Source organism: Anser anser (assembly GCF_964211835.1).
Source record: "Anser anser genome assembly, chromosome: 2".
Taxonomy (NCBI): domain Eukaryota; kingdom Metazoa; phylum Chordata; class Aves; order Anseriformes; family Anatidae; genus Anser; species Anser anser.
The window spans coordinates 161,073,353-161,096,183 of record NC_139721.1 but is presented as its reverse complement, the minus strand read 5'-3'; the positions used below and the strand labels follow the sequence as shown (position 1 = coordinate 161,096,183).

The window sequence follows — 22,831 nt, the reverse complement described above, 5'->3', positions numbered from 1 at the left end:
TGGGCAGTTGCTTAGATGATGAGGTGGGGAATAGAAAGCTCTTTCCATGATTGCATGCCCCTTTTTATTGGAAAGCGAAAGACTTGAAAAAAGTTAGTGAGAACTTGGTGTATTCCTGGTTTTGGTTGGTTCTTCTCTACACAAAGGCATGTCCATAATCTAGTTACAAAGCACCTGCCCTGCAAGGAATGCTTAGAGCACCTCAGGTGTTAAATATCCAATGTGTTAACGCAGGGGCAGTTGAAGTGGGTGCTGTTATATATCTGCTGTTGTATATCGTGTACTGAACCGTGATGAGAGCGTTGTAAGAAGGGGAGGCAGCGCTGTTGTGGAGGGGACAGCAGTACTGACAGCCCTGTCAGGCAGGGTGAGTCTTTCTGAGGGAGACAGATGGTAACCAAATTTTGTAAAGCACCTGCAGGTATTTGCAAATCTGTCTTGTGTACGTATCTAGGAGGATACAGTGAAAGTACTGCCTGTTTTTAAGGCTTGTTGCTTATTTTTTTTTCTCTCTCTCTAGTTTCTCCTTCTGGCTTTGAAAGCGTTGCTCTTGTGGAGGAGGCTCTGAACGGCGAGCTGATGAACGAAGACATAAATATCCATAGCTGGCCTTGTTCCTACTACTTGGACACCAACAAACAATGGGTCTCTGGCAGGCTCTCCCTGACTCCTGTCGCGATCAAATTTACAGCTGACAAGACCGGGGAGCTGTTGGTCAACTTCCATCTTTCCAGCATCAGTGAGATCAAGAAGGAGTCTTCAAATTTAATCTTCAGCTCTCTGACCATCCTGGAGAAGAACACCAAGCACTGGTTCAGTTCCCTGCAGCCTAGCAGGAATGTGGTGTTTAACATCCTCGAGCACTTCTGGAGGGAGCAGTTGCTGTCGAGCCAAGGTGCGGGGGCAGAAGCAGCAGCTTTGCAGACAACGAAGGGAAAGGAGCTGACGGGGTTATTGACGGGATCGCAGAAACGGCTGGAGGACACCGCAAAAGTGCTGCATTACCAGGGCGAGCAGTTCGATAACATCATGAGGGGGCTCAACAAGATCGAAGGGGATATGGATGTAGCAGACAGGTACGGTACCATAGCATCTTTTGAGCTAAGCAGTAGTTGTGGGATTTTGTGCCTAGAAATCATGAGAGATCCACAGACATCTTCAGGAAACCGAACTGTTAAATTGCAGCGAAAGTTCAAGCCCGTGATGGTCTCCATGGATCTAGTTCTCGTTGCACAGGAGGGATGGATACAGAAACATAGCATTTTTTTTCCCTGGGGATTTTTTTTGTGTGTGTATGTACCTGTCCTCTGTCCTTCAGATAACTTTTCAAGCCCTTCTGAGTTTCAGCTACAATTGGCAGAAACTGGTAGAGATCCCCAGAAGATGAATATCCTGTAAGTTTTGAGAAAATAGACTAGCTAGGGGAAGGGTGCAAATTAATGCGCCTGCTAAAAGACATGTTATAGAATTCACATTTTTATCAATGTCCTAGAATATGCATAAATGAAAAATATTCAAAGTTCGGTTCATTTTGCCAGTCGTGGACCAGCCTGCTTTGCTGCTCCACAGCAAACACAGCCACAGCTCTGCTTTTCTGGCTCTTTTCAAAGGAAATGTTGAGTGCAGCAGGTGGGCTGCTGACTCGGAAACACTTTCTTAGAGTTATCAGGAGACAACCCCAAAATATTCTTTATTTTAGGTAGATTTTTTTACAACTACTTCTGTTCATACAAGTCAACTTTTGAGGCTGCTTTTTGCGTACAAAGTGTGTGTGGTTCAGGGCTTTGTATTTGCCCGTTTCCCAAGAATTTGCTGCCCAGCAGTGAGAATTGGGTCTGTGCTGCAGATATATCCAGGGAAACGGCTGGAGAAACAGTGCTTCTTATGTGCGTTGTAAAATCATACTGCTTTTAACACTGCATAGAATGCTTCCTGCCTTTAGGTCCAGGTGGTCAAAAATATGTTTTTGAGGGGACAAAGGGACTGTGCTTTGTAACACTGAATAAACTCCAGAGTGTGCTGATGAGAGACCTGGAGAGTCAGGCAGGGCCAGACAGTACCAGACTGTTTGTGGCCATCTCAATTAGACACATAGGGGCTGATTTTTGAGAGCACTGGCTTAAATGATTCATTTAGGCAACAGAAGTTGATATGGAGAACGTTTTTGATGAGTATCTTTAGCTGTCGCAGAACTCATTGTGGATAGTGAGTGGTTGGCATCTCAGAGTATTATTTTGACTTTAGTGATTCCCATTCAAAGTGATTTACTCTCCTTTTTATTCTGTATGTTGCAAATTGGATTCAATAGCAGTCCAAAACAGCCAGGTTGAGAGTAGTAGTGTTACATTTGAAGATAGGTAGCTACGAGTGGAAGCTCTGACACGTGCAGAAAGAAACAAACGCAATAAAGCTCAAACTAGTTGTTCTTGGAAGAAGCATCTGTTTTTAGAAGGCTATCATGTCTAAAAGAAAGTGGATTTCACAGTGATTGTGGTGATGTTCTCCGTGCCCTTTGATGAAAAGCCAAGATAACAGAAAGCTTCAGCAGTAGCTTTTAAAGTTCTGCAGCAATAAACAAAGACCAGGAAAATAAATACCTGCTCATTGTTTTTGGAAGAGGGTTTTGTTTGGGGTTAGGATGCACTGAGAGGTATTATCTGACCTTATGGATCTGAAGAGCTAGATGCTTTGATTTAAAAATGAAAAAATAAAGACCTTGACCAAATGCTAGCTGAGATTCTATTTTATCTGTAGCTTGCAGAGCTTAGCCAGTTTGCTCACAGGCTGAAACACAGCCACTAGGCAAACTGTTTTGCTTGCCGTCTGCTTTTTAGGGAGTTCTAGCTCTTGTTTCTAACACAGTTTGTGTACGGAGTTTTTTTCCTAACGACGTAGAAGATGGAGAGGAGCACTGACAAAGCCCACTTCGTTGTTACATGTTGGTTAATTCAGGCTATTAACATAGGTAAATACGCTGATGTCTCTTGTGTCTCCAATTCTTGCTTACTTTAGAAACTTGCTGAGAAATAACTACATGGAAAATATAATTCAGGACCATTTGGCATGTGCAGCAGATCTCGTGCAGGCAGACTGGTGAGCAAAGGGACCGGACTTCGGTGTGTTAATCCAAGGTCGTGAGCGACAGCAGTGTGGTGGTGGTGTCTCTTCTAAAAAGAACCAGGCTCCTCTATCTGTTTTCATATGTTTAAAAGTTTTTGGTTAACTTTATCTTGCCTGTACGTGTGGGCTTTTTTAGATTATTAAATCTGTTCTTGTGTATGCCTGGGTATATACAGCTGCTTTCAGTGGAACCGTGTGCAGATAAGCAGGGCTGAGTCTGACATGCTAGCAGATGTTCAAAACCCAAAAATAAACAAAAAATCAGATTTACTGGCTCCATTTAGATATATTACTATTCGAGGACAAGGTGCTCTGGTTGCAAACTTGCATTTGTATATGAGGACTGATCGTATAGTTTGTTGATACAGAGGGGTGACTCCTCCGTGGAAGGGCAGAGAACTTGGCTGGAGCTTTTGTTAGGGCTGCACAACCGAAAAATCTTGACTGTAAATCAGACGTTGCACAGCCAGGATGTCAGCCCCTTGGGAAAGAGGGGAGGGTGAAGGGAGAAAGTGTTTAAAAATGAAGGCTAAAAACCTATCAGGAATAAGCTACCACAGTGTAAACAGAGCTTTAGGTTTGTCACACTGCAGCTGCTTTTCAGTAAGTGAAGGCACATGCTTTTTGTGATGAAGTGAACGCATACTGTGTTAGGGATTTAATGACTTTTCACACGTTAAGACACAGGCATAAGCTGTCGTTGCCCTGAAGTGCCTTGTTGTAACTCTTTTGTATGCCAGGAGGACAGAAAACCCACTTTGTGGGAGTGATACCAGGTCAGTTGTTGCTGTTTATGTACAACAGGTGAGTTGAAGCGTGGCTCTTAATTTGGAAGATGGTGTGTGCTAGCATAGCTTTGAGTTTTTTTGCAGTTCTTCTCTGTGCTGAACTTAAGTTGAACCTTATAATTTCAGGATTCAGCCCTAAATCTGTGATACTGTTGTCCATTCAGAATCTGTTATTGTAGAACTTGGTTATGTCTCGTTTGGGTTGTCTTTTTTTTTTTCTTTTAAAGGAGTGTCACGGCAGTGTCAGAGGGCAGCAGAGGCTCCCAGACCCATTACTCATCTCGTGTGCTGTCTCCTAAATATCTGAGGTCCGGCTGTAGCTGGGAGTGTGCTCTTGGAACAATTCATTCTGCCTCCGTTGTCTGTGAATTCAGTGGTTTACTCCCAGTGTGACTTTTTCTGCTTTTCCCAGCAGATGGCTTTCTTTAAGTAGGTCTGTTCTGAAGCCGGTGCGTAGCTTTGATGGCTCGTAAACGAAGTGTTCGGTTAGAGCTTCCTTTTTCAGATTAGACTGTGTTTACAGCCAAATTAAACAGGATTTTAAAATTGCAGAGTCTTCTGCAGAACTGCTCTGATTCTCTCCTGGAAAATAAATCATTACGAAAAGTATCTTGAGAGCAGCCCTGCTGCGACGCATATTTTATCAGGCAGTACCTTTCTAGAGCGAACTTAAAGCAAATTAAATACAGCTGGCTCTCCAAGATAGTAGGGAAGCAAAAATACTTTGTATTTCAGTTTGATAAGGCTGGCTTTTCTAGGCTTTATGTTGGTAAATAATCTTCTGTAACATCAGTAAGGTGGCAGTGTTTCATTCAGTGCATTGTTACACACGGTTGGCGTCGTTAGAAGGTGAGGGGCAGGAGGTGAGTGTTGTAGATGCTGACTCTAACATTTGCCCAGATGTGGAGGGGGATGCTGACAAGCAGGCAGCACAGCACGTGGGAAATCAAAGCAAATCCACCACCTTTCGTTTTCAGTGGAAAGAGTACGTGTGAGGCTTACGCCCGGTGAGATCTGTGATGTTGGTCCTGGGGAGAGGACCCCAAAAAGGGGGAACAGGCTCTGGGGATAGAAAATACAACAGAAGGGTCGTGTCCAGCAGCTCCTTGACTCTTGTTTCTAGCTGTATGCAAACCACATGCGTTGTCCTTCTTGCCTGCAGCTGTTGAGCCAGCCCTGGTGGGGAGGCAGACTCTGGGCAGCCTCTGCTGGGCATGTCAGCATGAACCTTGCACTCATCATGTTTTAACAGCAATGGGAACGAGGGCAAAGCAAGAGGTGGCCTCAGCCTATGGGGCTGAGCTAGGGAGGAGCAGAAAAAGGCAGCAGTAGTGATGCTCAAGTACAGAAATGCTGAGCCACAAGGCAATGGTAGCTGAAGAACAAAGGGTGGTAAATGGGCATGAATAAACCCACTGAGACGTCAGATTGCTCGCATCCAAAAGGTGAGATTTTGGGACTGCTTTCCAACGAGTTAGCAAACGAAGGAAAGCTGGTTTTTAAAATGGCTGGATCCTGGTGAGCTGTGTAAAGGATTGAGAAGCAGCGGAGGGCTGGAATCACTATTAAATGCTTAATCTGTGGTAACTTGCTCTGAGCTGGTGGGGCAGCACAACCTTCTGATGGGTTCCCTCCCTTCTAACTTCTAAACTTCTCTCCGCTAGGTTGTTGACGGAGCTCGAGTCTCCTTCTTGGTGGCCATTTAGCAGCAAGCTCTGGAAAGCACCATTGGAAGCCAAGCCAAAGGAAACTGCCACAGTTTCCGATTCAAAGAACCAGGAAGGAATCATAATTAGAATTCCAGTTATTATCACCCACAGAACAGACTCAAATGTCAAGCCAGGAAAACTCACGCTCTTCGCTTCTGGCCTGGAAATCAGTGACTGCAATTCTCAGGTCATTCACCGGTTTGAGTCAAAGGACGTGGACGATATCAAAGTTCACACGCCGTATGAAATCAGCGTCCGTCAGAGGTTTATTGGCAAGCCTGACACCTCGTACAGGCTCCTGTCAGCAAAGATGCCAGAAGCAATCCCCGTCTTGGAGATGCAGTTCAGCAAGAAGATACAGTTTTTAGAAGACGCCCTAGGATTTGTCGGTGCCAGGAAGTCTCCTCAGGTAGATTTGGGCACCTCCATTTGGCAAGCAGGTATGTGACAGACAAAATGAGCTATCCATAAACAGGAATGCCATTTCCCAAAGTTTCCAAGTGGGTTTTGAGCTTGGAGTAGGATACAGTGTTTGTAAGGAGAGTCCTCTCCTGGACTGTGTTTTACCCTGTGACCTTCTTTTTCCAGTGGTCACCAGTACAGAACTGTACCACTCTGTGGGAAGGGCCGTCAGGAATTTATTCTTATCTGACTGCACACTTCTGAGTCCTCCTTCACTGCTATTTTTCCCTTGGCAGTTTTTAGTTGGAAGCATCCCTTATATAAAACCCATTGTTGAGTTAAGTGTAGAAAGTTTCAAACAAACGTGAAGTCCAGAAAGTTTTTAAATAACACGTGAGATAAACATCAGGTTAATTTTCACTTAATAAAAAATGGAATTTTTATTCAAGACCTTCAGGTGTTCGGATTTAGGAGATTTTTAGATTTCAGATGAGGTGAATGCATAGTTTAGTGGTTTTGAAAAACACCGCAGGGACCGAAAGCCCTTCACAACAATAAGAATGAAAATCCTTACAGCTACTAATGCTTCTAAAATTCTGGGCAGGGCTGTGGTTTTTGTTCATTTTTGTAATCCAAACCTGCATTCACTTGGAGAGCTGTCTATTAGGAATTTATTTCTGTTAACGTGCCTGAATCCTTTTTCTCCCTAATTGTCAGTGACCAAAGAGGAAATCAGTGGATGGATTTCTTCCCAGTATGTTAAAAAAGAGTAGAAAAATGATACAGTAAAACAATAGATGAAGCTAATTGCATGCACAAAGCTGAAACTGGATTTCAGGAGGGAGGATAATGTTCTCTTCTCGTCGAGTTTCAAGGGCCATAGCTTGGAAAAGCTTGTTAATTTTGAAGGAAGTCAGTCTTTGGGCATCTGGCACTAAAATGTCAGCACAACAACTTAGAGGAAAAACAACCTGCTGGTTTCTTAAGCACGGAGTTATTCCAGCAAATTGGCGTTCAGTTCCTGATGGTCTTAGGGCTGGTTACATAAAATAATTGGTTATACAGCCCTACTGTGCTTAATTTCCCCGCTGCTCTGCTCTGTTTGCATCTGAGTCAGTGACTCAAGGATATTGCTCTCCTACCCCCACCTGCATTTGGACTGTTTAATTTGGAAATGTCAGGAAAGAAAACTGGAGGCTATGGAAATCCTGACTTCTGCAGCTCCACCAAAACCCTTGTTTGTTCCTCCCCTGGAGACTGCCGCTGCCCGCCTGCTGTCGCAAGATGGCAGTCGAGGACTGGCTTTTACCCTCTGCTATTTTCTTTTTTTCTGTGGCTGCTCACATGGTGGAAATACTGATATTTTTTTTTTTTACTAACTTTTCTTTTTGCTAAAAGCTTCGGGGGAGAAAAGGCCGTGTCTTATGCAGGCATGTCTCTGTGCACACACAAAATGTGTGTTGTCAGATAGCTCCTGTTGATTCAGAGCCTCTCAGATGCGTCCTCGCAGCAGAGCTACCTCTGGCTCACCAAACTGGCTCAAAGCCTTCTCTGCTCTCAGCAGCACAGAGACGTGGACGTTTCCACGACTGTCAGAGTCTCATCTGGATCCTGGCTGTTTATACAAGTCCTGCCTTCAAGTTGTGTGTATTGCACATTTATATAAAAAAAAAAAGTGCAACAAAACTCTGTCATTCCTAAGAGTTCGGGCTTGATTTCACATAGAAGGGGAATTTGCAAAGTGTTTTATACGCACTAGGTTATCTCAAACTATTTTTAGCTGCTTTGCATGTCTTTTCTGACTTTCTTTATTTTTGGACCAAGCTGCGTGGAGTGTTTAAATGCCGAAGACAGGGCAGCAAGGTTCGTTTTGTAACAGAGACTCTTCTGTGCTGGATTAAGTCCAGCACTTTCCGAGCCAATAACGGCTGATAACAGCTACCCTAGATTAAAACGTGCAAAGAAATCCTACAGTGTGTTAGCAGTGTAACGATCTCGGGCAGTGCTGTCTTAATCCTATAGCTGGAGACTGGTATTCGCAGCTTTTTATCCCTTCCAAGGCTGCAGATTTTTCCCTGCACTTTGTTCAGGGGTTTCGTCGTTTCTCATCTTCCCGTGGAGGCAGCGGGTCCTGCAGTTCAACTGGGCGTAACAAAGCTAAACAGAATTGCTTCTTAAATGTTTCTGCCTCTTACTTAATTTTCTTTTTCGCTAGAAAATTGCTGAGAAATGCCAGATCCCCTGCCCCGTTCTTTCTGTGTGCTTTTGTTACGTCCCCCTCCTGTTCTTGTCCTCGGGGAGATGAATGGGGGTGAAACGGATGGATTTCTTGGCTTTAATGAAACAATTAGTGTGCGGTGACACTTGGCTGATAAGAAACATGAAGAATCTTGTCTGGCTGTTCGCTGCCACGGGGAGGTCTGTCACCCTCTCCCCACTTCCCCCTTGGAGGGATACCACGGCAGGAATTGACCATAAGCAGCAGTTTTCGGTGCCTGTTTCTCAGCCCTTCACTGTAGCACTGGTACAGTGAATGCCTTGCTTGTCTTAAACCCTGATGGTGTCTGAGTCCAGCGACTCTCAGCCTGATAACCGAATAATTCCGGGGATTACCAGTTCTCAGTAACTACTTAAGAGGGATTTCAGGTTTGCTGCTCTGGGTTCAGCTTTGTCTCCGTTTTCACGGACAAGCAGCGCCGCCCCGAGCGGATGGGTGTTCGCTGCCAGCCAGCTGGGCACCAGCCCTTCGACGTGGCGATGAGCTCTGGCCTCTGATGTGCTTTTCTGTCCCCAAGAGCTGCTTTTCTGTCCCCAGGAGCTGCCATCGGTGTCCTGCCCTGGCTGCTGGCAGGCGGCAGTGGTAGTGTTTGCCTCCTTCCTTCTCTTTAAGTGGGAGCGCTTCGGGGAGGTTTGCAGCGCCTCTAGGAGCTGAGACGCGTGTCTCGGGTTTTTAGGACCCAGCTGCAGCAGAAATAACAACCTTGCCTCGCAGCAAGGTAGTATCAGATACTGCAATAAGGGCTGCTGCTTTAAATAAAGAGCAGGGGACATCTTACGTACGCCAGGGATTGCGCTCGGCTGGGGTAGTGTCAGCGTCACCCTTCTGTTTCCACGGTTCACCGACTAGATTCTTGGACTCTGTCTGTGATACATCACTTTTAAGGTCTTCAATTAAAAAAGATTAAAGGGAAGAAGCAGTATCGGGGGAGATTCCTTGTTTATCTGGCTGGGAGGACCTTGCTGCTTGCTGTCTGTGCAGATGCGTGCCCACAGCCCCCCATGAGCCCGTTCCCCAGGTGCTGCCTTTAAGAGTGTCTCAGTAGTGTGGTCACCTCCAGTTTGGCACCGTACAGAATGGCTCAAACCCTTTCTAGAAGAGTTTCAAGGTTGAACCTGGCTTTTTCTGCGAGCGTTTGTCCTCTAGCAAACTGCTGTGGAGCAAAGCACAGGTCAGCCTGCTGGATCCCAGCACTCCTCCCCGCTGCTACAGGAGATGGCAGTCTTTGACCACGGGAATTTCTCTTGCAGCCACGGGACTCCTGGGAGGAGTGGTGCAGCCCAGCTCGCCGGCGGGAGGCAGAGAAGGGACGGACAACGACCAGGTTCAGCTGCAGAAACAAGAGAAGGTTTCCCAGGAAGAGGCGAAAGAGCTTAAACAGGTATAAGCTGAGAACTTCCATAAGAGTTGTTTCTCTCCCTCCTTGTCCTTGCTGACGTGCGTGTTCTTACTTCATCAGAAACGTAGTCGTTGTCCTTGAAAAACAAACACACATCTCTTGCTAAAATTAAAAGAAAAAATGTCCATCAAGCCTTTGGTTAAAACACACTGATAACTTTCCATTTGTTTTTAACTATTTTGGACAAATTGGGGATTATCAGCAAAATATATTAGATGATAGGGCTGTAATCCAAGGGAAATCCTTACATTTAACCTGCTTTATCTGGAGAGTAAGAAGCTTAACAATTAGATCATTTTTTATCTTTTTCTGTGTTTCTCCTATGCTATTTTACTCCTTTTAGTAAGAAACAGCAGTTCTGTTTCAGAAACACCCACAAGCCTGAGCAGTGTTTTATAAATGCCCAGAGAGAACCTGTAGTTAAGAAACAAGTGTGCAGCCCAGCAGGGTAGAGAAGGGGAAATAGGTTGGAGCTTCTGCTAGAATCTGTTTTAAAGTAATCCAGTCTGATATCGTGGCTCTTTAAGGAATTTCTTTCGTAACTGATGTTCAGAACCCGTTTTGTGTGGAATTCCTCTTTGTAGGACATGCTTGATTTGAAACATGAACTGTAAAAGCAAAGGAACGTGGTGTTGGTAGGTTTTTGGTTACAGCAGGTTTACTTGTGATCATAGACACATCAGGATTGGTTGAAGGTTAAACTTTATCCTTAATTATTTTTTTTCCTTAACATCTAATTCTCGTTTATGTTCCATCTGTAGTTTGATCATAGCATCACGTGAAGTTTTTGCGAAGTCTGTTGCCTCTTAGCCAAGCCTGCAGCTTTCCAGACCCCTTCTTTTATGTTGTAGTTGGGAATTAGACTACAGCACGTTGTCAGCTGAGTGCATTTGAGAGTCACAAGCACATAGCAGTGAATTAAGTGACTCAAAAATAAAACTCCTTGCACGAAAAGTATATTTACGAACAGTAACCCAAAATATAGCTGGGTAAGTGAGGGTTTAACTTAAGAAAAACGGGATTTCTGCAGAAATTCTCAGTGCTGGATAGTGGACTAGAAGCAGTGTTAGATGGCCAGTGTTACTTGAAACAAAACACTTCAGGATTAACTAGAGCCCAAGAGACAATTCTGGTATTTATTTATACTACACCAAGCCAAGAATTTTTTAAACCAGTTAATGATTTGGGGTAAAATTCTGGGTTGGGAAGGGTGGGGAGAGGGTCTGAATGCCAAATTGACAGCCTATGAGTTGGCCTGATTTTTTTCCAGTAATTACTGAGCACCTGTTCCCTGAGAATCAGACCTTTTTAATCATCATTGCAGTCATTAATAATTTTAAAGTACATGCACTAATATGTATTAAACTGCTGTTTCTTTTCCTTACTAGAAATCACCATATAAATGTACCCTTTTAGACTGAAATTTGGTTATATTTTGGTTAAGGAAGCAAGGTCTTTTGAGTGAAATATCTAATTTGCACCTTTTCAAAATCAGAATGGGCTTTTAACACTTTAAAAGATGAGAAGGGAGAGCAGTTAAAGAGCTTATCACCAAGATCTGTCATTTTATCAAAAAATTCAGCACTTTCTGAAGCAGTGTTGACCTTTTGGAGGATCTTGAGGGAGAGTATTTTTTAATCATAGTTGTAGAAATATCAGCAATCTGTTATTCGTGCATACGTTGCTTTGCACAGCTATTAGGTATTCAGAAAGGCTAGTTGTTCCTCGCTTAAATGTCAGCTTTTCACCACTATAAATCTTGATTTGCAGCCAGACCCAAAAAAGCTGAATACTGCATTAAGGGTTATTGGTAGCGTGATACCCTTGAAGAGCCACAGTTTGTTGTATCTTATAATAATAACAACAAAAAAAGGCTTTCTAGGAATTGCTTCCCCGGAGCCAGTTCGGAACAGCTGAACAGCAAACAGCCGTGGTCAATTCTTGATATTATCAAAGCGGTTGGCTGTGAGTAGAGAATCAGAGGAAACGTAGGACAGGGGAGCTCAGCATCCTCCAACAAGTGATGTGAACGGGGAGCGAAGCCTCTCAACTGGTACAGCCTGGCGTTTCTCCCTAGCTGTTCCCAGGAGTTCTCCGAACGCTGCTTTTTCTCAGTGCTCTGGAGCTCAAAGCAGAGTCAAATAACTCTGTGGGGAGGCTTAGAAGAGAAGTGGAAGGATGTAGAAGAGAAGAGACACAGGATCGAAGGGCTGGGTGCCCGCTGGTAAATGTGGAGTTGAAAGGTGTGAAGGCTGGGGATGTCTCCTAGTGAGGGTCAGGGGCAGCATCATGGTAAATAAATACCACAAAGCCTTTCTGTTGAACCTCCTGCAATCAGGGAGACAGAGGTCCTGAAACTACATCCGAGCAAGACATTTAATGGTTATCTAAGTTTATATCGAGGCTTTATCGAAGGTTATATTTGCCATGCCAAGTCTAGTTGTAGCTGGAAGCAGGTGAAGTCCATCAGGAAAGCAGGGCATGGAAATGGGAGCTTTGGCTTGTTTCCAGCTGCGTGGCCCTACAAAGTCAGTTGTGACTTAGGTTATAGGGTGCTCCTTGCTGAGGTGTAGCGTGCTGCTTAGACCCTTTTTCTCCCCCCAAAAAAATGTGGCTCATCAATGAATAGGATGCATGGTCATCTGAGCCTGCAGCAGGGGCTTGTCTTTGTTGCAGCTGCTTCCAGCTCCGTTCCTCTACTGAGTATGAGCAAGATGATGGTTAATCACTTATGGAAAGCATTTAGAGATTAAATGGGGGAAATATTATAAATGCAAAGCATTAACATGCACTGAAAACCATGACACTTTATGGCATCACTCCTTGTGAATGAACTAAGGCTGCTGGAAGTCCTTGTGTTTGACTGCAAACGGTGCTTTTCTGAGCAGTTTTGTTTCTCGAGGAGAGTTTATGACCTTTTATTCCCCGATTGTCAGTAATGTGAACATTTGCTTAAAAAAAAGGAAAAACAAAACCCACCCAACAACCAAAACAAAATCACAAAACCCCCAAAGCTCTGCTCTGTTCCCCTCATTGCTTCTTATAAGACAAGTAGAACTTGTAAGCTGGAGGAGAGGAGTTTGTGATGAGCAGATTAACTGTTGACTTCTCTCTTCTCTCCTTTAAAAGAAAAGTACTTGCTGTGATGATAATAATAGCTGTTTTGCAACAGGAATTGTGAATGACACCAAATTCCTTCAGTTAAAGCTGGAAGCTCTGAACAGCCTGCAGTTGTGACTTCGTGCCTGAGTAAAAGACATCGCCAGGACACGGTGAAGGGGGTGTTTCTGTTAAAAGCAGAGCTCACGCTGCCACAAACTCCATTCCTAGCTGTGCTATAGAGGTGGAGGAAGAAGCCTATGGAGTTCCTGTGGTCTCTGGCTGAGCCTCTGCCTACCGCCTCGCTGCGGCTGACATAATGGCACTGGGTGTGGGAGGGGATGGGATAATATTAGCTTAAGGGCTGTGGTCGAGGAGGGGGAGTAGTTCTGCTCGCTAGATTTGAAATTGTTTTGCCAAACCAGTGCTTTCTAATTTCCTCACGGGTTCCTGCCAAAGAGCTGTTGACCTGATATTTACTGTGTCTGCACATCACACATGCCATGAGGACAGAGATAGCGTTAAAGTCGTTAATTCCAGAACATCTGGGAGGAAAAACACATCCCGGTGCTTCCTTGATGTCTCCTCAGGTCTAGAAGGTTCCATTTCCATCTCTTGCTACATTCGGAGCCTCTTCAGTGTTTATTTACCCTTTTATCGTGCCATCATCTCAGGAAATCACAACCGTTAGGTCAGAGAAAAAGCGTTTTGTTGAGGAACCGTTTGCTCCAAGTGCTAAATACCAAATTTGCTCATAGCATGGCCTTGTTCCACGGCCAATAGCAAGCACCAGGCGGCTGATCTTAACAGACATGTGTAATGATCGTGCCCTGGATTTTGTTTTCTGAAGGCACAATCTGGGGAGAGAACCGAGGTCCTCACAGCTCATGCTTTGTATTTGCTTGTGTGTAACTTAAATATTTCGTGATAGCGAAATAAATGGTGGTAATAAAGCCTGGGAAACTGTCACAGCTGCTTTTGGGCATTTTTTTTTCCAGACAAGGCTGGTGGTGTGCTAGTGCCACCATCAGTGCTTGCTGCTAATAGAGGAAGTAGATAAAAATCAGATTTGGAAGAAAACTATTCTGTTTAAAATTATGTATCAAGAAGAAATAATGGGAAAAGCAGGTGAGGAAGCATAAATGAGGAAGTAGTGACCCTTCCATGCTTCTCTAAGAGCTAGTACTGTAAAATGTCTACCGTTGTGCCCTTCAGAGAGAAGAGACCCCTTATCCTGGCAGGCTTGCCTATTCCAGCATTTGCTGCTCTCAGGTTTGTGCTACAAGAGAGCCCCCTTTCCTAGAGCAGCCAGAAGCACTTGTGCTGTGGCGGGTGCAGAGCTTGGTTATTCACGCACCAAATGCAGCCCTCGACCAGGCAGAAAAAAATGTGTAAGCTTTGCAGAGCTACAGGCAAGCACTGATGGCAGCAGTCGGAAGCTACCCAAACCAGAGTGTTAAAGCAGTACAAATCCTTACATTTTTGTTAAAGTTACACTTGTGACATTAACTTTACCAAATCTCCTCTAGAGGCTTATGCTGTGGTGGTGTAAGGTGGTGCTGCTCCCTGCTGGCCCACAGCCTGTCTACAGACACAGCAGCAGCAGATGCGGACAGCCCCTTTTGTTGTTTCGGTGCTGATCACTCATTCCCTAATGTGGGTTTGAGTTTATCCTGGGACTGTGAGTTGGGATTTCCTAGGTTCTGTACCTCTTCTCGCTGTCCTGAAATATGTTCAGCACCCAGGTGGAGCACGGCATTAAATCGTCACCATCAGAGCCTGTTTGCACCACAGTTCAGAATACTGCAAAGGACAGTTCGTTGTTTCCTAATTACAGGTGAATTTGGCCTGGGGGGCTGCATCCACGAGCCCTTTCTGGTTACATGTGCTCTGCTCTAGCGTTCAGACCTCACCTCTGTTGCACAGGCAAAGTGAAGCAAATTAATTGAGGATTTCAGGGAGTTCAAAGTACAACTGGCAGTATTTTCTGCACTCTGACACTTTCCATATTTTATTTTTACCACTGGATACTCATTTTGTGGAGGTGCTAGATCACATTTCACAAGCTTTGGATTAAAAATTACATTATTATGATGACATCTCAGGACCCAAACCAAGGTCAGGTCTCCGTTGTAAGACCTCTGGGGTACGATCTCATTGTCAGTCTGTGCCTGATGCTTTGGGTCTAGGTCTTCAGGTGATCTGGTGAGCTGGTAAAGTAATAGGGTTAAGTACTGAGGAGGTTCATGGGACTTGAGGTCCTCTGCTGTCGTTCCAGCTGTGTCTGCACAGCACTTGTTTCCAGCTGAGCTGGGCACCTCAGATCCTACTTCAGCCAAAGGAGGGGGAACTGGGCATTATTTGAACCCCTTCTTGAGCAGATAAATAGGTGAAACAAAGAGGAATCACAACCTCAATGGCAGTGCATTGCCAAGCCCCGCAGGCTATACAGGAATTATGGGATTACATAGCATGGATGGACACCTATTGTCCCAGCAAGCCTAAATCTGCTGTGGTTGAACATTTCACACAAGACATATTTCTGTTTTGCAGCCTTATTTTTTAACATCCTGAAGAGACAAGGAACACAAGTGCAGAGCTTTAAATGGGAAGAAGCTGGGGAATATTCAGGAACTTGCCTGAAGTGGCTCAGAAAATCTTGGGCATAGCCAGGGCACGAAGTCAGACTTTCCAAATTATAAGCTGGTGGCATAAATCCCAGGCTGTCCCAACGTGAGGTTGACCAGTGCGTGACAAAATGTGCCTTTGAAATGCATCTTCGATGGGCTCGTGCCTGCTCTTTAGCTCTGTGTAACAGATAAAGGGCTTCACACGGAGTTTTTGTGTCTTGGTTCATGGTCCAAAGTACAGGCTGGCATGGAAGGTGCTGCGGCTCTGAGTAGCTGGCAGGACTGGAGCAGTGATAACTGGACATCTTGCCATCATTTTGCCTTGCAAGAACAGTGACCAGCTTTGGCCATGTTTCAGATTCCAGTAACTCTTCCCAGCAAGCTCTGTGGGCTCTGCTGGAAAAGCACCTTACCTGTTCCCTTTTCTGTTCTCAACAATTGTGTCTTTTTCTGTATTTTCAATGCGAAGTCTGCTCTAAGGAACGCGAAGCCTATGAAATCTGGTTTGCAACTAAAAAGAAACTGTTTTTCATGGCAAACCTGGGCCATTTTTGGCACAACGTTGACTTAGAAATGAATGGAGTGCCTCTTGGAGAGGTGGGAAGGGGCAGTGTCCCTTCCTGCACCCTGTTGCGGCAGCCTCCCCTTGCTGCGTAGGGGTCTCGGAGGAAGTTACACGCACAGCACGTAACCCCGCTTATCTTCTGCGCTCAACAGGTTTCGCAAAATAAGGTGGTGTGGGTGAGGACGTTGCTTGGGACAGCTGAACCTTCCACTGCAAATATTGCGGGGTATGCTGAAGGAGCAAAATCTCTCCTTTTTTAAGGCAGCACAGTGATGTAAAATTTTTTTTTGGAGTGGAGATTGCAACCTGTACTCCTTTCTGTGGGCTGGGCATCGGAGCTGGCTCTGCTCTAAGTCAGGGAAGCGGACCAAGAGGACCTCAGAGCTTTTCCGTTCTCAGTTATACTGTGACACTGTGAAAGCAAGGCTGCTGGCCGTGTTGCTTGGTAGGATTCATTCCATGTAGCACTTTATGTATTTATATATATATGCTTGCAGAAGCAGCTTGAGGGAAGGACTTAGAGCTCTTCCCAATTCCAAGCAGTAAACGTACTTCCTCAGGAGAGGCAGGACCTTATCTCAGCCCCGTTTCCTGGCTCGCACACAGGATGGATCTGATCACGTCGTTTTTCTTTTTGGTGCGTATCCCACACGCATCTGTTACCTCCAGTTCAGGGAATTCAGTGACAAGTAACACTTCAGCAACAAGTTTCACCGTTACAGCGAAAGAACCCAAAGTGTTTCATTTGGGACAGAAACAGTGTTTTCTTCACTTGTAGTTTTGGTAAGAACAGAAATAGGTAGATTAGGCTTGATCCATGGTTTGCTTTGTGTTTCTGCTTTGGCAGCCAAATTGCAAAAGCAGTTATTCACACAGCCGTATTTCTGGCCACTTGTGATTTATGGAAGGAGCCGAGAGATATTTTACGAGATAAATCTCACTACTGTGGCTGACGTCCAGCTCCAGTCAAAGAATTCTGTCTGCATAAAATTCCCCTGCCGTTCTGGTTAGATACAATGCTCCTCGCTGCTTTTCTCTGACCTAGCTGCAAGTGGTGGGGTTGCAGTGGAATTCAGCCCCACGCGTGGAAATGGGGCTGCTGCTGTTCCGTAGCAGCCTTCTGGGGGGCTGATCTATATTGTAGAAGGAAAAAATGTTCTATGATTCTATGAAAACCAAGAAACAGTTTGCCACTTGTTATGCAAAAAATAAATAAACAGGTGTGTGGAGGACAATTTCTTTGCCGTATTTTAGCAAAAGCCCCAGATTTCTGTGAACTCCACAGCCTGTAGTTCCGGTATCTTAAGTGCTGTTACACAGATGCTTAAGTACCACAGCAGCTGGTGTTGTAGACTGCTGGTGCTGGGAGAATTTGTTGATAATTAAGTAATAATTGAGATTATTACTGCAATTGATGGGATGAACTGCTCACGTTGACCAGGCAGGGGGGTCCACCCGGTGGATGCTAAAGGAAGCAGATCGTGTAGGCCAGCAGTGACAGCAGAGACAGCCCCTTTATGATCTGAAGGAACTGCGAGGCTGCATTTCCAGCTGGTATGATGTGATGTAGCTCTGCTTTCCAAATCTCCCCCTGATACATTTGAAGGAAGGCAGCAGAGGCTTGCCTGCCTAGCAGGTGCTCTCAGTTCGTGCTACCAGGATTGTTAAGGGAGTAGCCACAAGAGGGAAGAAAAGGCAGCAATATAACTCGTGCCTTAGATTGCTGCTAAAAGGAGCCAATGTTACAGGGTAAGAAATTAAGATGAATTATTTTGTGTTGTTTGTATCTCTGCTGTTGGAATCAGTTGTGCGAACTGATGAGAATTAAAGTTGAGTAGGTCCAATAAGTCAGTGTAGGGTGGCTACGGATGTCTTCTGCCCTTAAGAATGCATCAGCTTGGCTCTCTCCTTTCACTTTGGAGGCTTCTGCCCTGTTCAGACCAAGGCCTGCTAGCAGTTAGGGAGTAACTCTGGGTGTCTACATACAGTCCCACATATGAATAGTAATTTGCTAAGTGTAGTAATTTGCTAAGTGTAGTGTAAACTGGTTGTTGTATAATGCTGCAGCAGAGTTGTAGCAGGTGCGTCTGGTGTTTGTCAGTCTCTTTTTTGAACGTTCATAAGTCTGTGGGGCCTGATGCCATGCATCCCAGGGTCCCGAGGGAGCTCCCTCATGTAATTGCCAAGCCTCTCTCCATCCTATTTGAAAAGTCCTGGCAGTCAGGTGAAGTCCTCGGTGACTGGGAAAAGGGAAACATCACTCTCAGTTTTAAAAAAGGTAGAAAGGAGCACCTGGGGAACTACAGACCGGTAAACCTCACCTCTGTGCCTGGGAAGACCATGGAAAAGATCCTCCTGGGAGCAGTATTAAAGCATATGGAAGACAAGGAGGTGACTGGAGACAGCCAGCACGGCGTCACCGAGGGCAAATCCTGCCTGACCAATTCTGTGATGGAGTGACTACATCAGCAGACAAGGGAGAAGCAACTGATACCATCTACGGGGACTTCTGTGAGGCCTTTGACATGGTCTGAAATATCTTTGTCTTGACCATGGTCTTTGTTTGACCTTTCAGTGGATAAGGATTTGGATGGATGGATGCACCTGGGTCAGGGCGATCCCAAACATCAGAACGTAGGGGGATGAATGGACTGGGAGCAGCCCTGCGGAGAGGGACTTGGGAGTGCTGGTGGATGAAAGATTGGCTGTGAGCTTGCAGAGCACATTTGCAGCCCAGAAAGCCAATCGTATCCTGGGCTTCATCAAAAGAAGTGCAGCTAGCAGGCTGGGAGCGGTGATTCCCTTCTGTTCGGCCCTTGTGAGACCCCAGGTGGGGTGCTGCATCCAGCTTGGGGCTCCCCGCACAAGAAGGACAGGGACCTGTGGGAGTGGGTCCAGAGGAGACCAAGAGGATGCTCAGAGGCTGGAGCACCTCTTCTGGAGAGAAGGGCTGAGGGAGCTGGGGTTGAGCCTGGAGAAGACGTTGGGGAGACTTTATAGAGGCCTTCCAATACCTGGAAGCTGGAGGGGGACTTTTTACAGGGACATGCAGTGATAGGAAAAGAGGTAACAGCTTTAAACTAAAAGAGGGTAGATTTAGATTAGATATAAGGAAGAAATTCTTTACTTTAAGAGTGGTGAGGCCCTGGCTGCCCTGAGGAGCAGTGTGTGCCCCATCCCTGGCAGTGCCCAAGGGCAGGCTGGATGGGGCTGGGGGCAGCCTGGGCTGGTGGGAGGTTGGACTTCAAAGGTCCCTTCCAACCCAAACTGTTCTATGATTTTGGGTACAGCCAGAGCTAATTTGTCCCCCTTGACATCCATTCATACAGGACCACGCGCTTGTACCTTGAAAATGACTTGCTTGGTTGCCTGTCTCACTTTTTCCCTTATGTACTGTTGTGGTAGTAGTACTACTTTACTACTTCCCTGTAGTTAAGCAAATTTTCACGTCCTTTTACCTGATTTCTGCCTAATCTTGCTGCACCTTTCGCTGTGTGATTCATTTCTGACATTGCAGCAGCTGTGTTCTCTGTCCACGCCAGCCCTCGGGGTGTGCAGCATCTTAGGACAAGCTCCGGCTTTAGATGCAGACCTGCCATGGGGATAATAACAGAATAGCCAGAAAGCTGACCTTTACGCTGATTTTTGCTTCTGATTTTTCCATAAAACCCTAACTTTTCAGGTTTGAGTCTTCTGGTCTTCAGTGCATTGTTACACATCCCACTCCAGCTTAACAGAACAAGATCTCTGTCTTTTTATCTGGGATGCCTCCAGAATGCTTCAGGGCATGACTTCAAATTATTTTGTCCTTTAGAGCTATGAAATAACCAATCGCCCTTTGTCTATTACACTTCTCAAAGAACTGGCTGGTCGTTCGCTCAAAGCTCTCGGCCTTTTCTCCCAACAGATACTGCAGAAGCTGAAGAGCCTCGCCTTGGAGACAGAAGCAGAGCTGGAGAGGCAGGATGAAGCTCTCGATTCCATCACTACCTCTGTGGACCGTGCGACGCTGAATATCGACAAGCAGAACCGCAGGATGAAGAAACTAACGTAGCGCCCCCAGGAGCCGGTGGGGACGGTACCACAAGGAAGAGGGGAGCAGGGAATTGTGTTTTTAAAGACTGTTTCTTTACAGACTTTGTGTGGGAGCTGTTTGCAATATTGTCTGGAATACAATCCTGTTGATGTCGAGTTTCTGATAGTTCTGAAAATGTTTCCAGACTCGGATGATGTTTGATGGCTGCTCTAGGATTAAAAAGGCCAAGCCTTTTAATCGCGGTGATACAATGATAGTGGGTTCTTTACTACAGAAAATCTGTAAATACGAGGGGATGCGATTTCATCAAAATGAACTTTTATGCTGTTTTTTTTATGTTGTTGCTTTTTAATTATTTTTTTTTAATGCAACAAAAGTGAAATGAACTGCATATGAGACTACTTCAGGTGATTACAGCCTATTAATTCTATTAATTCTCTCTCAAGGTCTTACTTGAAAATAGTTAATAGCTGAACTAAGGGCCAGATGTCCAACTGCAAGTCATTGAGGCTTTTTTTTTTTTTTTTGCAAGTTAATGCTGAGGTGAGTAAATGATGGTGATAAAACCTTGTGTTCACGGAACAAGTAGTTTTAATAGGTTTTGATCAAGTTTTTAGTGTACCCAGAAATTTTATAAGAATAGTGAAGGCTTAGTGGCCACAGCTGTCTGTTGTGCCGTGTCCTGGGAAATCAGCAGATAAAGTTTAGTTAATGTCCATGTATTGGTAAAGACATCATCTTAAGGTACAGTTCTCATTTTTTTTCCTTCATTGGATAAATGTTTTGCTAACTGAAGTCACTTATAAAAAATAAGTGTCCCCAAAAAGGGATTCCTGATCTTTGATGATCATCTGCACCTTTTTATTTGTTTTTATTCTTCCCCTGTTCCCTTCCCCACACAGTTAGGGAAAGAATTGATTCTGGAGTGAAGGAAGTAATTTTCTTCATGGATGAATTTATTCGGTACATCTCTTGGAGTGAGTGCACTGTGTGCACCTCTCACTTGCACACCGTGGTTTTATCTTTTTGGCAGTAGCCTGACGGATGCATTGTCCTCATGAACATGGTGTGTGTTTAGCGTGGTGCCAAACTACCTGGTGGGGGCTGGGCTGGTGGAAGGTCTCTTGTACCTTTGCTTCTCAGTACCTTCATTTTCCAGGGATCTCCCAGATGTTTGACTCTCTACATGGGAACTTCATGTGTTGTGGGGAGCATCATCTGGTTTTTGTGCATCTACTGCAGGTTCATAGGTTTAGGGGCCTGTGGCTGGAGCTGTAGACATCTGTGTCATTTTGCAGTTGTAGGACATCTGCCTGTCTTGTGGTTATTATTTCTTTGCACTAACTGGTGATGAAACATTTCAAGACTTCTTGTAGCCCTGTATATTTAAAACCAAAAGGAATATTGCCAATTGTTCTCTAACAGGTTTTGTTTACAGTTAGCTCCATTGAGACTACAGGACAGTGGAGACCTTTTCCCCTCCTAACTTAGCAGACACAAGGTAGGAGGGATTCTAGGTAATCCATACCATAGAATCATAGAATCATTTAGGTCGGAAAAGACCCCTAGGATCATCTAGTCCAAAAGGCAGACTTGCTGTTCACCGCACATTTCATCAAGTCTTACTGTTGACCAGCTATTTTGTTCAAAGTAGCTGTTGTAATCTTTTTTTTTAACGGTTTTGTATTAAAAAAAAATCTTGTATTGCTTTCAAATACAACCCACAACCTTGTTGGTGCAGTATTTTTAACTCGTGAAGCTTTGAACTGTCTGTTCACTGATAGCTGATGTGAAATTTTCCTATTTAAGAGTAACTCAGCCTACCTTTTAAAGAAATATATGGTAGATCACAGAATGTGTTGTTTTCAAGACCTTACTCTACCTTGCTTTGTATTACTTCAAATTAGTTTGTTAGTACTTGAGGAAATTGTACTTCTGCACTGCAAGTCCTTCATTTTCAGTCCAAGTTGTTACTGGCATGCACTTTACATATTTGCTGAATATGGTGAATATATACACATACACTATGTACTGTGAAATAAAATACTGTCTGGGGTTCTCTTCCTTGTTTGTTTCTGATACCCAAATCACTGTTGTTTTACTGTGAAAGGAGCATATGTTTACATAACTATATCATGAAGTTACAAACATGCTTTTCACAAAATATGTGTTAATTGAACCTGGTGCTGACTGGGAATGGAGCTCTACACTGAATTAGTCCAGATCAGGACTGCCAAAAGTAAATACTAATTGCACATCGTTGAGTGTAGCATTCTTTGTGCCATGTTTTTATTGTTGTAGTTTCTAACTCTAGCTGTTGCATCTGATTCAGTACCTGTAGTTTGTGTTAGTCTGTGTCCGTGCTAAAACAAAGTTGTAACGTGGTTTGTAAGAAGCGACCCATTCTAGAGCTGTACTGCCTAGCTGAATTTCACATGCCTGGAGGACTTCCATTCTGTAGTTTCTTATTAAATACCTTGTAATAGTGATCTTCTCTCTTGCATTCATTTGGCTGAGAAGTGATGACAAATGCTCTGTCCTCTCTGTTCTCATACCACGGAACAGAACTCTGTAAAACTTCACACAGGATTGTATTTTAGGATAGGATGTTTTCTTTTTATTAAAAAGCAAAATAAAAAGCAAAATATTAACTGGGGGAATATTATCAATGTATTTATCAGCCATCAGCAGACAATGAATTGGGTGAACATGGGCACGATGCACGTGGTGGTTGGTGCTCTGTCCTGGGGACTGGTGCGCAGGAGCTGCTCCAGCTCTTAGTGGGCTGGGAACTGCTTGGGTATG

At 44.6% G+C, this 22,831-nt stretch overlaps 1 protein-coding gene across 12 annotated transcripts in view; it reads left to right on the top strand.

The window, feature by feature from the left end:
- The window catches only part of SNAP47 (synaptosome associated protein 47), a 28,905-nt gene extending 6,390 nt beyond the window's left edge, over window positions 1–22,515 (top strand). For 10 of the 12 annotated variants that reach the window (XM_083824727.1, XM_083824728.1, XM_083824718.1 and 7 more), the window contains 4 exons: window positions 521–1,076; window positions 5,573–6,057; window positions 9,548–9,678; window positions 19,898–22,515. In XM_083824727.1, the coding sequence (XP_083680853.1) occupies window positions 580–1,076; window positions 5,573–6,057; window positions 9,548–9,678; window positions 19,898–20,044 (1,260 nt within the window). In that variant the 5' untranslated portion in view covers window positions 521–579 and the 3' untranslated portion in view covers window positions 20,045–22,515. Of the gene's footprint in view, window positions 1–520; window positions 1,077–5,572; window positions 6,058–9,547; window positions 9,679–12,868; window positions 13,763–19,897 lie in introns of those variants that run through there. The other 2 variants (XM_083824720.1, XM_083824719.1) reach the window with 1 other exon arrangement.
- Window positions 22,516–22,831: the final 316 nt, after the last annotated feature.